Source organism: Pyrus communis, chromosome 17 (assembly GCF_041283825.1).
Source record: "Pyrus communis isolate YQ-2024b chromosome 17, ASM4128382v1, whole genome shotgun sequence".
Classification (NCBI taxonomy): Eukaryota; Viridiplantae; Streptophyta; class Magnoliopsida; order Rosales; family Rosaceae; genus Pyrus; species Pyrus communis.
The window spans coordinates 8,744,671-8,761,227 of NC_142581.1; the positions used below are offsets into that span (position 1 = coordinate 8,744,671).

The following is a 16,557-nucleotide window of genomic DNA, read 5'->3' on the forward strand; positions in this document are numbered from 1 at the left end:
TTTAAATTTACTTATGGCTTTTCGTTTCCTTTCTTTCTTGGTTTCATTAGTGAACTGGTCTATTGTCTTAAAGATGATGCGATAATCTGAATGAGTTGTTCATGTGCTCATCCTGTTGGGTGCCTTGTGGGGTTCTTATTCGAACCTGTAATGTAGTAACTACAATCATATCATTCATCAAACAACAAAAGCGAATCAGTCAACACACAAAAACAAAGACTTCACTTAGTAATACGGTCTAGTGGTGTTTCTCTTCACTTGTAAGTGAAAGGTCCCTCATAAACCACCAATTTATTCCTTAATACATAATCCATCAAATCAGTTACACCTCTAATTTTAGGATCCCACATAAACAGATACAATAAGAAATATAAAAGATTGAAATAGCTTTACAACCAACATTCCACATTCCTATTAAATATTCCTTTCCCGTAAGTAGAAATGGTAATTCTAACTAGGAGGGGGAATTGCATCCAAGCAAATAAAGTGACTGGAACACTTGAAAGAAGTATGGTTGGAATCACAATCCAAGAATGTCCACGAACTATAATTAGAAGGGCAGCAGAAAACGCAATCATCATGGTTGCAATAGCGAAGAAAAGAGTGGTAAGACCAATTATCATCTGTGTGGGTAAGGACTTTAGGAAATCATCTTCTGCGTAACGTGACGTGAGAATTCCGAGAAACGTCAACGTAGCAGTTGTGGAAGAAAAGAGTGATATAGCATCTGAAATCATAAATAACATAAACAATTTTTCATCGATGAATGCGGGAAAGCCGGTATCTTTGTTTCCTCCAGGAATTGTGATTATTGCAGCAAACATGATGGTAATAATAAGAGCACCTACAACAGTGTAAGAAGTTGCTGTCTCTTTCATCCATTTTTCTCCTTCCTTTAGCAATCCACTGTGACTCTTTGTGAATAGTTCCCTTGGTGTCAAAAATTCATCATCGTTCCTCCACTCAAGATACCTAAGAGGTATCATATCCTCTACTTCCTGCATTGCATTGAACAAGAAGTACTGACTTATGAGAGCATAAATATAATTTTCTATAATCTTTATTATATTAGGATTAACTAGGTACATTTTACATTCCAAGGTTGGTAACATGTGTTAGGTTGTGTTAATTTTAACATTTGTACTGACATATGAGAGCACCTACAATTGGTCACGATGTTCAATTTTAACATTTTACGCATTAAGGCTTTAAGATTGTGTTAAATTTACAACTTGTGTTAGGTTGAACATCTGCTTACAATAAATCGAAAAAGCAAATAACTCTCTTTCAAAATGCAGCACCTTTAATGCAAGAAACGTTTGAGGATAACAAACTAAGATTGACACCTAGGAAGTGGATAATGGGGACTTGTAATTCAGTTGGTTAAGAACATTTCCCCGAAGTGTCGAGTCCAATTCTTCCCTCCCTCCCCCAGTCCCTAATAGTTGATGCTGATTTGGGTGATTATTACAAAAAGGGAAAACAAATTCAGAACCTCCCGAATACTTAATTTGATTCTTTCAGTTTATATGTCTTTGTAGACATCGAAATTTCAGTAAAACAAATGTTCACCAATGCATTAAAGTTTTGACGTGTCAAGGCATACATGGCATACGCCACGTGTTGTACAAATTGTACACATGGCGTGTGACTCAACAAAATAGGAAGAAATACCCTTGAAGGATTAAACAAGTTTTTCTTCTCATTTTGGGCAATGACAAAGCAAGTACATTTCAATCCATTGAGGATCAAAACAAGTTTTTCTTCTCATGTTGGGCAATGACAAGGTAAGCACACTTCAATCCATTACGGATCAAAGCAAGTTTTTCTCATTTGGGCAATGACAAAGCATACACATTTCAAGTTTAAAATGGTGTTAAGTGGGAAATTAGGCCATAAGTTAGACCACTTCAAGTTTAAAATGGTATTAAGTGGGAAATTAGGTCATAAGTTACACCACTTCAATTTCAATATTGCATTAAGTGGGAAATTATGCCATAAGTTAGACCACTTCAAGTTTAAAATGGTATTAAGTGGGAAATTAGGTCATAAGTTACACCACTTCAATTTCAATATTGCATTAAGTGGGAAAATTAGGCAATGGTGCTTGGAAAGGAAAAAAATATTTTGTGGTGGTGATTCATTCTCAAAGCCTATAAATAGGCTTCTCCATCAAGGTATCAAGCATCAACCAATTCACAAATACATTTCTCTACTCCCAAATTGGAAGAGAATTCCCCAAATCCTTGAAGCTTTGAAACTCCAAAGCTTCCAACCATCCAAATTCCCAAGAAAAGCCAACACACACCAAAACCAATTCACAAATACATTTCTCTACACACCAAAACCTTGAAGCCTTAAAGTTCTAAAGCTCTCAAGAAAATCCCGAAGGATCAAGAAAGCACTCTTCGTTTCTTCGTCAAATCTTCCTTCAAGATCAAGCCCCAACGGCCCTTGAAGAACTTCCACCAACTCAAGATCAAGCCCCGACGGCCCTTGAAGAAAGTGTTCATTGTTCATCAACTGTTCATCCTAAGATCAAGCCCCAACGGCCCTTTGGATCAACAACCTCAACAAATCCACACATCCAATCGTTCTTCAAGATTAAGCCCAAAAGCCCTTGAAGATCCGCTCATCCATCAACCTTCAAGATCAAGCCCAAAAGCCCTTGAAGAAATCCACACAACCATTATTCAAGATCAAGCCCCGACGGCCCTTGAAGAAAGTGTTCATCGTTCATCCTAAGATCAAGCCCCAACGGCCCCTTGGATCAACAGCACAAACAAATCCACACATCCAATCGTTCTTCAAGACTAAGCCCAAAAGCCCTTGAAGATCCGCTCATCCATCAACCTTCAAGATCAAGCCCAAAAGCCCTTGAAGAAATCCACACAACCATTATTCAAGATCAAGCCCCGACGGCCCTTGAAGAAAGTGTTCAACCGTTCATCAATTGTTCATCCTTAGATCAAGCCCCGACGGCCCTTTGGATCAACAACTCATCCACAAACCTACACCCTACGAAGATAGAATCAGAGGACCAAATTAGAGAGAGATCGTAACCCCAAAATCATAAACACAAAAATATTATTTCATACACGTTATTCTGGTTTCTTGTTTCAAGGAATCTTTCGTGTTCACAAATTTGGCACGCCCAGTGGGACAATCTCTACCTCTCATCTCTGTCTCCGTTCAAGATATTCAAGCACAGTCCATGTCTTCAAACAAAGAACAAGTCATGACTATCGGCACTACCTCCATTGAAAGACAGCTGGTTCAGATGAAGGAAACAATTGCAAGGCTGATAAAGACTGCAGAGGAGAAAAACTTGCAAACCGCCGGACTCATCAACCGTCTAGAGGCACAGCATGGCGTCAAAGTGAAACCAAGCTCTCTTCCAACTAAGAAGACCGAAGAAGGCTTTAACCCAAATGCCTACGAACTCATGTCAAAGGCTAGGCATGACTTTGCTTCCTCTTCAAATCTTGGAAAGAAGGTTTCAAACACCGTCAACGACAAAGATCGTGACCTCACCAAAACTCAAAAGAAGTTGAAGGAGCAGGGTTACGGAGTTGACAACAACCAAAGCACACCTCCAAAATCAATGGCATCAAGCAAGGGACAAGCCGTTCTTGCAACCACCAAGGGAAGAAGCATAAGCACTTCCGCCACAAATGGAGCATCCATTGGTGCCACAACCACTCCTCAACATGCTGCTGCAAAGTTGATACCGCCAAGCAAGCAAGAGCAGCACCAAAGGCGCGAGTCGGTCATCAACCTAACCATGCTGGTGGCACCAAAACATGCTATTGAGGCGCACAAGATGACACCCGAAAACGGCCAATGGGGTTCTTCATCAGCACTATGGATGTCTGAAGGAAAGTCGTGTCTATTGGTTGCACAAGTCATGACCATCAGCGTCACCTCTGTTGAAGAACAACTGGCTCAAATGAGCGAAGCAATTGCAAAGCTTACACAGACTGTGGAAGAGAAGGATTTGCAGATCGCCGCACTCATCAACCAACTAGATGCGCAGCTCGACATGAAAGTCGACCCTAATGTTGGTCCATTAAAGAAAGAAGTCGACGAAGAAGAGGAGCCTCCAGTGGAGAAAGTCGAAGAGAAGCTGAAGCTAGACCAAGCAACGGCGTTCATGGAATCTCTCTCTATCCAGCAGCTACAGGAGATGATCGCAAGCACTGTCAAGACACAGTACGAAGGAAGCTCGCATGACTCCGTACTGTACTCAAAGCCTTACTCCAAGAAGATTGATGCTTTGAAGATGCCAAGGGGTTATCAGCCCCCAAAATTCATGCAGTTCGATGGAAAAGGCAACCCGAAGCAACATGTCGCCCATTTCATTGAAACTTGCAACAATGCTGGGACAGAGGGAGACTACCTTGTCAAACAGTTCGTACGTTCGCTGAAAAGTAACGCTTTTGACTGGTACACCGACCTCGAACCCGAGTCTATCAACAGTTGGGACCAGCTAGAAAGGGAATTCCTCAACCGTTTCTACAGCACTCGTCGTACTGTAAGCATGCTAGAGCTGACCAGTACGAAACAGTGGAGAGATGAACCTGTCATCAACTACATAAATAGATGGCGCTCCTTAAGTCTGGATTGTAAAGATCGGCTTTCTGAAACCTCTGCCATTGAGATGTGCGTTCAAGGCATGCAGTGGGGACTACACTACATCCTTCAAGGCATCAAACCACGAACATTTGAGGAGTTAGCCACCCGCGCCCATGATATGGAGTTAAGCATCACCCGTCATGGGAAGAAAGAACAGATCGCTGACTACAAGAATGACAAAGTTTTGGGGCCAAAGGTGGATAAGGCTGCGTGGAAACCCACCAAGGAAGCAATGACGGTTAACACAACTCCAGTCAAAACCCATACACGAGGCAAGGCGATTCAAACCGAAGCTTTTCGTGATCAAGAGATACGTAGACGCACTTTGAAGGAGCTTGAGGAGAAGACTTATCCATTCCCCGACTCTGACGTGGTTGCCATGTTGAAAGACTTGCTTGACAAAAAGGTGATCGACCTACCTGAGTGCAAACGACCGGAAGAGATGAACCGTACTGACAGTCTAAGGTACTGTAAATTCCACCGCTTCATTGGTCATCCGACAGAAAAGTGCTTTGTGCTAAAAGATCTCATCATGAAGTTGGCTCAGAAAGGGATCATCGAGCTAGATCTTAATGATGTGGTGAAGTCAAACTATACCACCGTCACTTCTGGCTCTTTGAACTCAAAATCTTCACCTCAACCGCTGGGGGCATGCTCCAAAACCATGTCAGTCACGTCAAGTGAAGTTGAAGGATGGACTTATGTCACTCCAAAGAAAATGCACAAGAAACATAGGTCTCCTCCACAAGTTCACCAATCGGAAAGGGGGCAAAGCAGCTACCGCCAACCTTCAAAGCTACATGAAAATGTTGAGGATGATGAAATTATGACACAAAGATCGTCCGTTGCCATCACGATGCGCGATTTCTTCCCAAAAGACTTCTTCAATCACTCGGTCAAGACTCCTTGCTATAAAGATTGCAAGGAATGCCTCTCTAAGATCGTTTGATAAATTAAAAAAAAAAAAGCTCCTCGTTCGCACGAGCCTAAAAGGTGACAACAAACGCTCCTTGCCTGCACGAGCTGAAACTGCAAACGGCACCAAAAAGCTCCTGGCCCGCAAGAGCATAAACTGTGTACGGCAAAATCATCAAAAAAAAAAAAAAAAAAAAACATCACTCATTTGAACTACGTCATGACTTGATCCCTCCTCAACCAAGGGTACGTAGGCAACTTGAAACTTCAAAACTTCAAGTACAGTCACATCATCAAAAAAAAAAAAAAAAGGGAAATAACACATCTTGGTGATGTATATGTTTTATCTGTATTTAGCACAATACACTAAATAAAATAAAGCATGTTCATTGATCTCCGAGAAATTACAAGTGCGTACAAAAAAAAAAAAAAAAAAAAAAAAAAAAAAAAAAAAGAGAGATGGAGCTTTCATAAAGGTTGTTCACGTGAAGCCCCACTACTTGGGAAAACTACAGAAGCGGGAGGCATCAAAGAAGAGGCCTCAATACTTGGTGGAACGCTAGATGAGCCAGGAAAAAGGTGCCTCTGGAAGAAAGCAGCAAGTCTTTGACGGTCACTTTGAATTCGACCATTGGATTCTTGCAGCTCATCAAGCTTCCTCTTCATGCCCGTCGAATAGTTATTTGCAAGCACATGCAAACTTCTATTCTCGTGCTTAAGCTGTTTGATCTCTTGCTTAAGAGTTTCCACCTCCGCCATCAATGATTCCACTTGGCGGGATCGAGCAAGTAGGCGTTGGCCCATGTTGGACACAGAGCCCGCACACTGAACACTGAGAGCGAGGGACTCTTGAACGGCCAACTCATTTGACCGTCCTGAAAGCAGCCTACTATCTTTGGGAGTAAGGAGGTTCCTAGCTACTATCGTAGCTGTTGTTGCATCCGTCATCACGGAGTCTTCACCTGTAAGAGGGCCATTAGAAGATAAAAAAGATGGGCACCATACCTTACCCTGACGCGGCGCACTGCTGAGACTCAAATCTAAGCAAATGTTAGATGGGTTGGCCATTTTTCAAAGGTGTTAAAAGAGAAGGGTCGGATGGAGAAAAATCTCAAGGGGCTGTTAAAACAAAATACACCGGAGATAATTTTCAGGAATGAGCAACCTTCAAGATGTGGATGTTGGAGGTAATCCATACCTCTATAAAGAGGAGAGGCGACACGACCACTGATTCAAAAATGGAAGAGACACCACTCTTCAAAATCTCAAAAGCCAGATAAAAGGCGTAAGTTAGGCGACGCTTTCTCGGCTTTTCAGAAAACGCGTTCAACTTTGTCAAAAGATCTCTGACAAAGCCGCATCCGCACTACTGTTTGCCATTCAGAAATCAAAGAGGCGCTTGCTCAAAAATCGAAGAAGCGTTTGTTCAGAAATCAAAGAGGTAACACCCTCCGAACCTCAAAAGCTAGGCTGCTTATTCAAGGATCGAAGAGTCATCACTCTCTGAATTTCAAAAGCTGGGCTCTTCCAGATTTGTCATCACCCTTCATATGCAACCCCAGCTTTGCAGAAATCACGGGCAACTTTGTCAAAGATTTCTGACAAAGTTGAGAACGCGTGAATCTTACTGTTCAATTACCCAACAGTTGTCGACAATGGTAAAGGAACAGTACCACACCTGCATAAGGAAATACCACTTCTGCAAAGGGGAGCAAGTAAGGCAAGTAAAAATGATACATCGAAGCATGTGGAGACAAGCACAACAAATATATGTGCTGATTCATTCGCTGCTTCTTCAAAAGCAAAGGTATCTCATATCATGCCTTCTCCATGTCCTTTCCTTTGTCCTTGTTCTTACTCGCATGGCAAAGTGAAGAAGCAATCAGCCGGCACTTGGAGTCAGTCTTCCGATCTGGAACCAACTGCCTGGAATCTATTCCCTGGTTGCTTACCTAGCGTTGCTCTCGAGTAGTCATCTTCAACGGTTGATACACTTCCAGAGAAGGGACCACTTATGCAAAGGGGAGCAAGTAAGGCAAGTGAAAATGATACATTGAAGCATGTGGAGACAAACAACAACTGCATATGTTGAGCTATCCTTTAACCCTCTTCAATACGAATTGGAGAGATTGAACAAAGAAACAGAAAAAAGGAGTAAAGCTCAGACCTTCGGAGGAGACCAAAAGAATCCTGCTGCCCAGTTCAAGAGTAGCACAAAGGAAAATCAAAGATTGGAGGAAACCAGAAAATCTTCCAGTCGAACTCAAGATCAAGCCTCGATGGCCCTTGAAGAAATTTCCAGCCCAGTTCAAGACTAAGCCTGTGGAAAATCAACGATTGGAGGAAACCAGAAAATCTTCCAGTCGAACTCAAGATCAAGCCTCGATGGCCCTTGAAGAAATTTCCAGCCCAGTTCAAGACTAAGCTTGTGGAAAATCAACGATTGGAGGAAACCAGAAAATCTTCCAGTCGAACTCAAGATCAAGCCTCAATGGCCCTTGAAGAAATTTCCAGCCCAATTCAAGATCAAGCCTCGACGGCCCTTGGGTTGACATCTACATTAAGGGACTTCAAAACGCATCTTCTACACGTGACAAGCACATGTCTACGACGCGCCTTGAAGTGGGGGCATTTGTAGACATCGAAATTTCAGTAAAACAAATGTTCACCAATGCATTAAAGTTTTGACGTGTCAAGGCATACATGGCATACGCCACGTGTTGTACAAATTGTACACATGGCGTGTGACTCAACAAAATAGGAAGAAATACCCTTGAAGGATTAAACAAGTTTTTCTTCTCATTTTGGGCAATGACAAAGCAAGTACATTTCAATCCATTGAGGATCAAAACAAGTTTTTCTTCTCATGTTGGGCAATGACAAGGTAAGCACACTTCAATCCATTACGGATCAAAGCAAGTTTTTCTCATTTGGGCAATGACAAAGCATACACATTTCAAGTTTAAAATGGTGTTAAGTGGGAAATTAGGCCATAAGTTAGACCACTTCAAGTTTAAAATGGTATTAAGTGGGAAATTAGGTCATAAGTTACACCACTTCAATTTCAATATTGCATTAAGTGGGAAATTATGCCATAAGTTAGACCACTTCAAGTTTAAAATGGTATTAAGTGGGAAATTAGGTCATAAGTTACACCACTTCAATTTCAATATTGCATTAAGTGGGAAAATTAGGCAATGGTGCTTGGAAAGGAAAAAAATATTTTGTGGTGGTGATTCATTCTCAAAGCCTATAAATAGGTTTCTCCATCAAGGTATCAATCATCAACCAATTCACAAATACATTTCTCTACTCCCAAATTGGAAGAGAATTCCCCAAATCCTTGAAGCTTTGAAACTCCAAAGCTTCCAACCATCCAAATTCCCAAGAAAAGCCAACACACACCAAAACCAATTCACAAATACATTTCTCTACACACCAAAACCTTGAAGCCTTAAAGTTCTAAAGCTCTCAAGAAAATCCCGAAGGATCAAGAAAGCACTCTTCGTTTCTTCGTCAAATCTTCCTTCAAGATCAAGCCCCAACGGCCCTTGAAGAACTTCCACCAACTCAAGATCAAGCCCCGACGGCCCTTGAAGAAAGTGTTCATTGTTCATCAATTGTTCATCCTAAGATCAAGCCCCAACGGCCCTTTGGATCAACAACCTCAACAAATCCACACATCCAATCGTTCTTCAAGATTAAGCCCAAAAGCCCTTGAAGATCCGCTCATCCATCAACCTTCAAGATCAAGCCCAAAAGCCCTTGAAGAAATCCACACAACCATTATTCAAGATCAAGCCCCGACGGCCCTTGAAGAAAGTGTTCATCGTTCATCCTAAGATCAAGCCCCAACGGCCCCTTGGATCAACAGCACAAACAAATCCACACATCCAATCGTTCTTCAAGACTAAGCCCAAAAGCCCTTGAAGATCCGCTCATCCATCAACCTTCAAGATCAAGCCCAAAAGCCCTTGAAGAAATCCACACAACCATTATTCAAGATCAAGCCCCGACGGCCCTTGAAGAAAGTGTTCAACCGTTCATCAATTGTTCATCCTTAGATCAAGCCCCGACGGCCCTTTGGATCAACAACTCATCCACAAACCTACACCCTACGAAGATAGAATCAGAGGACCAAATTAGAGAGAGATCGTAACCCCAAAATCATAAACACAAAAATATTATTTCATACACGTTATTCTGGTTTCTTGTTTCAAGGAATCTTTCGTGTTCACAGTCATATAGGCAACGTAATTAAGAATTATGTCGAATGAGAAATCCTAACCTTGTACCATTGCAGTTCACGCTGCATTTGCAATGCTGCCCCTGGAATACGATTAAGTTGTGCTTGTGCAGATGGGGACAACAGCCCAACCATGTGTAGCTTGGTATTACATTTGCTATCGCCAAGCTGCATCACCCGCTCTTTCGCAGAGATCCCATATAGAAGGTTATAAATCTTTTCTTGACGACATTCGATGGCAAAGGCAAATATGCCCCTTCCCTCACCATTTCTTGCCCACAGAAGTACAGGATTTGCTTTACATATATGAGTAATAAACTCCACATTCCCATTCCTAACAGCGTGGAAGATTGCATAATTCGCAGTGGGATAACTCATTTGAAGCATTTCCAAATCTTTATTTATCTCTTCGCATACGAGCTTCAAAAATGCAAGTGAGTTGACGTGGACAATCTTCATTTCATATATGCGTTTGATTCCTGAGTTCGACATTTAAAACCTAAATATTTAGAACTGAAACTGCTTTGAATAATTGATTTGAATTCCAATTTACAACAAATGAAATTGTTACTAGCATACCAAGTATCTCAACGATTTTCAAAACAAGCCCTTTCTTCTGCTTTTTTGAATGAGAAACAAGCTGTTCCACTAAACCTCCGACTGCAATGGAAAAAATGTTGGTGAAACTCATGGAGCATGTTGTTAGATGTACGACCGACCTAATGGAACTTGCATAATGGAAATCCAATGTTTGTAGACCAAGAAGGGTTTCATAACCAACAGTTGACTTTTTAACCAACATGCTTCAAGCCCTATCCTAGGATACCACTAAATATGACAGTAATTAGACCTCACACATTTAAGTTCTCATTTTTTGATAGTACATTGTCTCGGCCACGGAAACTATGAGAAGTGAGACATGTATACTTTGGCTTGATAACTTTTTGACAGAACATAAGACACAAAAACTTTTGTCTCTAAAAATAGGATCTGTTAAATAGTATATAATGTGTGACAAACGGGCTTTTGTGCCTTTACAGAAGCTACTAAACAAGGCCCTAGCGTTTAGTATATTTAAATAATATGTAAATTTTGTATAAATATATCGTGCCTGTTGTGTAAAATACAATTTATAAAAATTATGAAAAAAAAAAGTTATTAATCCTCTCTCCTCTCACCCCCTTGGAGAAGTCTCTCCTCCCTCCTGCATCCTCGCTTCCTCTTCTCTTTCACGCAACGGCGCTGCGGTCCACCGGTCACCAACGACTGTCAAATTATATCTCCATAATCCTCTTCCCGCCCTCTTTCCAAACCCCATGTTAGTTTCTACAAACTCGTAATCGAATTTCCTCAATTTTCGATCTAAGAAACGTAAGGATTTTGATCGGCTTTTATGTGTTTTGTAGGTATGGGAGCGGCGGGAAGGTGAAGAGCGGTGTTGGGGTGGCGTCGATGTGTGTGATGAGGCCGGAGCAGGCGGTGAAGTCGAGCTTGGGTATTTTCGTGTTTTCAATCTCGATACACTGCTTCAATTTGATTTAGGATTTTTTGGTGTTGTTTTGCTATTTTAATCTGTCACTGGTTGTATAGATTGCAATACAACATCAATTGGGTTGTTGAAAGGTCAAGTTTTCTTGGTGTAATTATTGTTCTAACTAGATGCTAAGAGTGAACATCGATTTGATGCTTGTATATATATATATGCGTGTGTGTATGTGTGTGCGTGCGCGCGTGTGCGTGTGCGTGTGCGTGTGCGTGTGCGTGTGCGCGTGCGCGTGCGCGTGTGCAGGTGGAGCGAAGTTGAAAGTTGACAAAGATTTTCCACAGAGACGTAAGTTGTTTGTCTATTTTCAATATATTGTTCTTAGCTCATCGCATTTTCTTTTGACTATGTTCTATAAAAGCTTTATTTTTCAATTCATAAAAGCTGTGGGACTCTTAAAAGTTATAGGCAAGAAGGGAATGTGGTAAAGTGAGCTTCATTGCATCCAACGCCTGCGAGTATTGCATTGAGTTTTCTTGGTAGTAATGCATTTTTTTTGTTTTTAATGTTTGAAAGTTTTGGTCTTGAACATCACTGGAATATGTGGTAGTTGATATCATATCTCTTCGAAGGCATTTGGCCTTACTTTTGCTAGGGGTGTTGATATCATATCTTTTCAACTGTTTCTTAATTTAAGTTTGTATTTTTTTTAATGGGTTAAACAGCTAATGATGAGAATTGAATTTTTAAGTAGAGTACTTATTTATAGGAAGCAGGGTCTTAGAGAAAATTGTAGTAAATTCAAATTCATTATTGTTATTTTCCTTTTTTCACAGGTTCCTGAAGCTTATGATCGGCCTCTCTTCTCAGGTATTGATATAACTTCATTTTAATGCAGTATGATGCTTTAAGTTTAGAGATTGTTTTGGCCAAACAATTTCTCTGTCCACACTAATAAACTATACTAAGCTTAGAGATTGTTTGGGCTGAACAATTTTTCTTTAATTTATAATGTCGATTTCTTGTTTGAGTTTCACATTCGATTGATCTACCAACAACAGAAACCAAGGTGCGCCTCACTGGTACCGAATTTCGGTCTCGTAGAATTAAATTTGCTAAATTTAAACTTATTCGTTTAATTTCATTCTCATTTTGGAGAATGGATTCAGTTTGAGTGTCCTCCTCCTTGATTCAATTGCACAACTCTTTTTCCTTTTTTTTTTTTTTTTTTTTTGTTTTTTTTTGTTTTTAATTACAGTTCTGGAGATTGGGGTTCAATAATTTGAGATTTGTTTTCTAAAATCAAAGACTGGTATATGTATCAAGAATGAAGGGAGAAAAACCAAGAAAACATAACACCGATCGAAGCTCTGGTTGGAGCTGACGTCGCTCTTCTCCTTCGTGAGGGCAAACAGGTTTCAGCCTTCTTGTTCGTGCCATTCTTTCTCGTTAAATCACAGCCGCATGATCTCATTAAGAGAGATCCAACGGTTGAGCCCATCATTCCTATTTTTTGTGTAAAATGGGGATCCTTCTTCTTAAAGAACTTGTGTGTGTGTGTGTGTGTGTGTGCAGGTGACGCAAAGGTGAAAGCTGACAAAGATGTTCGACAGAGACGTAAGTTCTTTATCTGTTTTTAGTATATTGTTCTTAGCTTAACGGGTTTTCTTTCGACTATGTTCTGTAAAAGCTTTATTTTTGAATTTATAAAAAGTTGTGGGACTCTTAAAAAAGTTAGGCAAGAAGGGAATGTGGTTAAGTGAGCTTCATTGCATGAAAAACTGTGGTCCAATACCTGCAGTGGGAGGATGGGATTCTGAAGAAAGGTTTGGTTATAAATTATGTGGGATGTATTGTGAATAACTGAAATACATGTATATAGCGTGTGCCGTCTTGATTTTATGAAAATTTTGAATTTTTTGTTTTATTTCAAATTTTTTACATTTTTTTTTAAATAAAACCTATTGGTCACGATTTGAAAGCTGTGCGTATAGTTCTGTCATCTGGCATGTTGTCAAAATTAAGGCACAAATAGGTTGCCTATTTGTGCTTAACTCTTTGAGCACAAATAACCTATTTGTGCTTAACTATTTGAGCACAAATAGCCATATTGTGCCTCTCATCAAAGGGCACACCCATAGAGGGCACATATAATAGTTTAGTTGCTGCACTGTTACTATAGATATATGGCACATACGTTGGTTCCAAATTACTTTTTGTGCGCAGTGGCCATATATTTTTTTGTAGTGAAATGAGATATCTATGCATGTTTCAGTTGTTTGTGAATTGAGAGCTAGAGGGTCGATAACATAGTGTCACAAGGTTGGGTGATAGTAAGTGTGCACCATGTAGCAATGAAATACATGTCATCATACCTGGTAAATCCGTATTGTGCGATGACTATGCATGAAGATTTATGTATCATGTAGCACTGAGGTGCATGGGATGTTGACTTGGTAAATTCGTATTAAGAGATCACTACGAATGGGATCATAACCTGGTAAAGTCGTATGTGCGATCAATATTTTCGAAAGATGATTGTGGCATGGTGAATCCAAATCGTGCAATCATCTTCTCGAGTCAGTAAGTGCTATAAAGTCAAAAAGGGTAATCATGACATGATAAATTCGCCAGCAGCCCAAGTGCTGCCAGGTCGAGGAAGGAAGAAGAATATGGGAAAATTTTCATACTTGGGTTTTATTGTGTGAATTCTCTATGCAAACCTTGAATTTTATAAGTAAGGAATTTTCGAGAATTCAAGCAATGCTTATATCCTAAATTATAAATATTCTTGGAGTCCTATTTTAGATAGGTTTAGGATTTGTCTATTATGGACTACAACCTCCCTCCCGGTTGCCTACTAGGGTTTATGTCTATAAATAGTCGTGTCAAATAGGGAAAACGATAATCGTCATTTACGTCTCAGAACTCTCTCAAGTTCATAGTTTCTCTCAAACTACTTTTTTGACTTGGGCATCGGAGGCCTTTTGGTGGATACATTCCCTCCTTTTTTGGGTGTTTGTCAATTAAATTAACGATGTTTCTTGATTTATATGTGGAATTTCGTCAATTCAACTGTACGAAATTTGCATCTATAGTGGCGATGATTATGGTAACATGGGTGAGGGTGTGGTTAACAATAAGGGTGGTGGAAATGGTGGTTATGAGGTAGTAGGATTGATGATGGCGGAGATGGTGGAGGTGGTTATGATCGTGGTGGCCCGGTGATGGGGTGGTGATGGGAGATACTAGTGATGATAGGTGTAGGATCTAGTGGCAATGATGCTGGGTGGTGGAGATATGGCGGTATGGATGCTATTTGCGAAGACCATTGTAAGGTGGTAGTGGGGGAGTACAAGATTTTTTCTCTTTTCTTAAAATTCTGACCTTGTTTTATACTTAGTTTGTGGTTTTTATCTTTTTATTATGTTATTAAATTTCACATGAAAAATAACTTTAATGTTTTACACATTCTAGGCTAATATTGTATTTTATGTTATGCATTTTATGGGTCTATTCTTAAAAACTAACACAAACGCATTTTGTATTTCTCATTACCAAACATGCACTTATGCTCCCAATAATCTCCACAAATGAAGAAAACTCGCCTAATAATCTCTCAAATTTAGCAAGGTAGGGAGGTATTAGTGATAGTAATTTAGTGTCGAACTTGTCATCTATGTGAGTTATAATTGAGACCTTCTACATACAAGTAAAGATAAATATCATGTACTCCCTTGGTTAAAGTTAATCAGGAATTCGAAGTGGATAACCCAAATTAGATCGTACCTTTTATGCAACACTTCCTAACTTGTTAATGATGGGAGAGGAAGGGGATGGCAAACCTGAGCGAATTGACCTCCTTCCGTTATTAGCTTGGGAATTTTCTTCATTTTGAACAGTTAAAGAAATATGGTTGATGCGACGAGGAGGTTGTATGTCTATGCCTATGAAGACAAGAAAATATGTCATAAAAGTGAAAGCAAATAATTAATAGAAAGCGAAGGGAGTATGTTGTACACTAACTGTCATAAATCCGTTGTTGCCAGAAATTGAGCTCCACTCCACTCCGGAGTGAAGAAGCCATTCGAGCCAAAATTTGTAAGAGGTACGCCACTCCGTCCTTCGAAGTAAAGGCCAATTTTGGGCAACGGTTAATTAAATCCCATGAGATATCTGTTTATTTTAAACATTAAGAATTTTTCAAAAATAATTAGTTTGCTATAATAATTTGTAGCTATGGGAAAAAGAGTAAACTGTAGCTAGTTTTGTAATCACGATTTTAATTTGAAAACCAAAAACTTGTTTGATAAATACTTTTAATTTTCAGGTTTCATTAAAAAAAAAAAAAAAACTGAAAGCTATTTTTTCGGTTTTCGAACTTCGAATTTCAGTTTTTTTTTTTTTTTGTTTTTTTGGAAATTTGGAAGTAGTTTACTAACAACTGAAATCATTATTAAAATAACCCTTAATTTTCATTTTTGTAGTCCTCAACAGCATGTTAGTACTCATATTTAAAAACTTTTACCAAATTCTTTGGATGGAAAACAATTGGCGATTATTGTAACGCCATTAAGTCCTTTGTCTGGCATTAAATCCTCAAGTGGAGTGACGGAGTAGAGATATCGAGCCATATGCCAATGACCATACAAATAAGCTAACACAATTGGAAGTTCGTTGTTTGAATCGGGAATGCCGAGTAATTTTTCGTTCTTTGTTACCATGCATTGAGCCATTTCGGTAATCCCCTTAATTGCAGCAATAGCAAGAGCTGTCACATCCCCTGATGCTTTTATTTCCAAATCGTCCTCTTCCATCAACGACACCAATTCTCTGACAATATCCACATGCCCAGCCTCAACTGCAAAGTGAAGAGCTGTCTGCCCGGAGAATGGATGTCTTACTCTTACTGCCTCCGGATGTTGGATGTGAAAGTCCCTTGCAGTTTCCCAACGACCAGCTTGCACAGCCTCAAAGAAAGGTTTGTACTGACTATATTCAAGTCCTGTCAAAATTTATTTTGTTTATTATTATTAATTTCCTCATACTTGTTAAGTTTTATGCTTAGTTAAAAACTTCAATCTACTTATGTCGATATTTTCATAAATTTGTATTCGATATTTCTACTTATGTCGATATTTTAAATACTAGATGACACAAATGTGACATAAAAACATAGTATCTTAGCATTTTCTTAAGAAAAAAGTATAGACGATTATTTAATTAGATAATGAAATAGGAAAGGATTTTTTTTTTTTTTCCTGTTCTTTTGGCAAGG

The 16,557-nt window shown here is 39.6% G+C and overlaps 1 protein-coding gene across 1 annotated transcript; it reads right to left on the minus strand.

Moving 5' to 3' along the window:
• Positions 1 to 201: 201 nt before the first annotated feature.
• Positions 202 to 16,289, minus strand: LOC137707795 (uncharacterized). The gene is made up of 6 exons (XM_088689160.1): positions 15,808 to 16,289; positions 15,306 to 15,455; positions 15,125 to 15,226; positions 10,376 to 10,456; positions 9,839 to 10,275; positions 202 to 998 (listed from the first exon to the last, which is right to left on the minus strand). Exons 1-6 carry the CDS (start codon positions 16,094 to 16,096, stop codon positions 390 to 392), a joined length of 1,668 nt encoding a protein of 555 aa, XP_088545286.1. The 5' UTR covers positions 16,097 to 16,289; the 3' UTR covers positions 202 to 389.
• Positions 16,290 to 16,557: the final 268 nt, after the last annotated feature.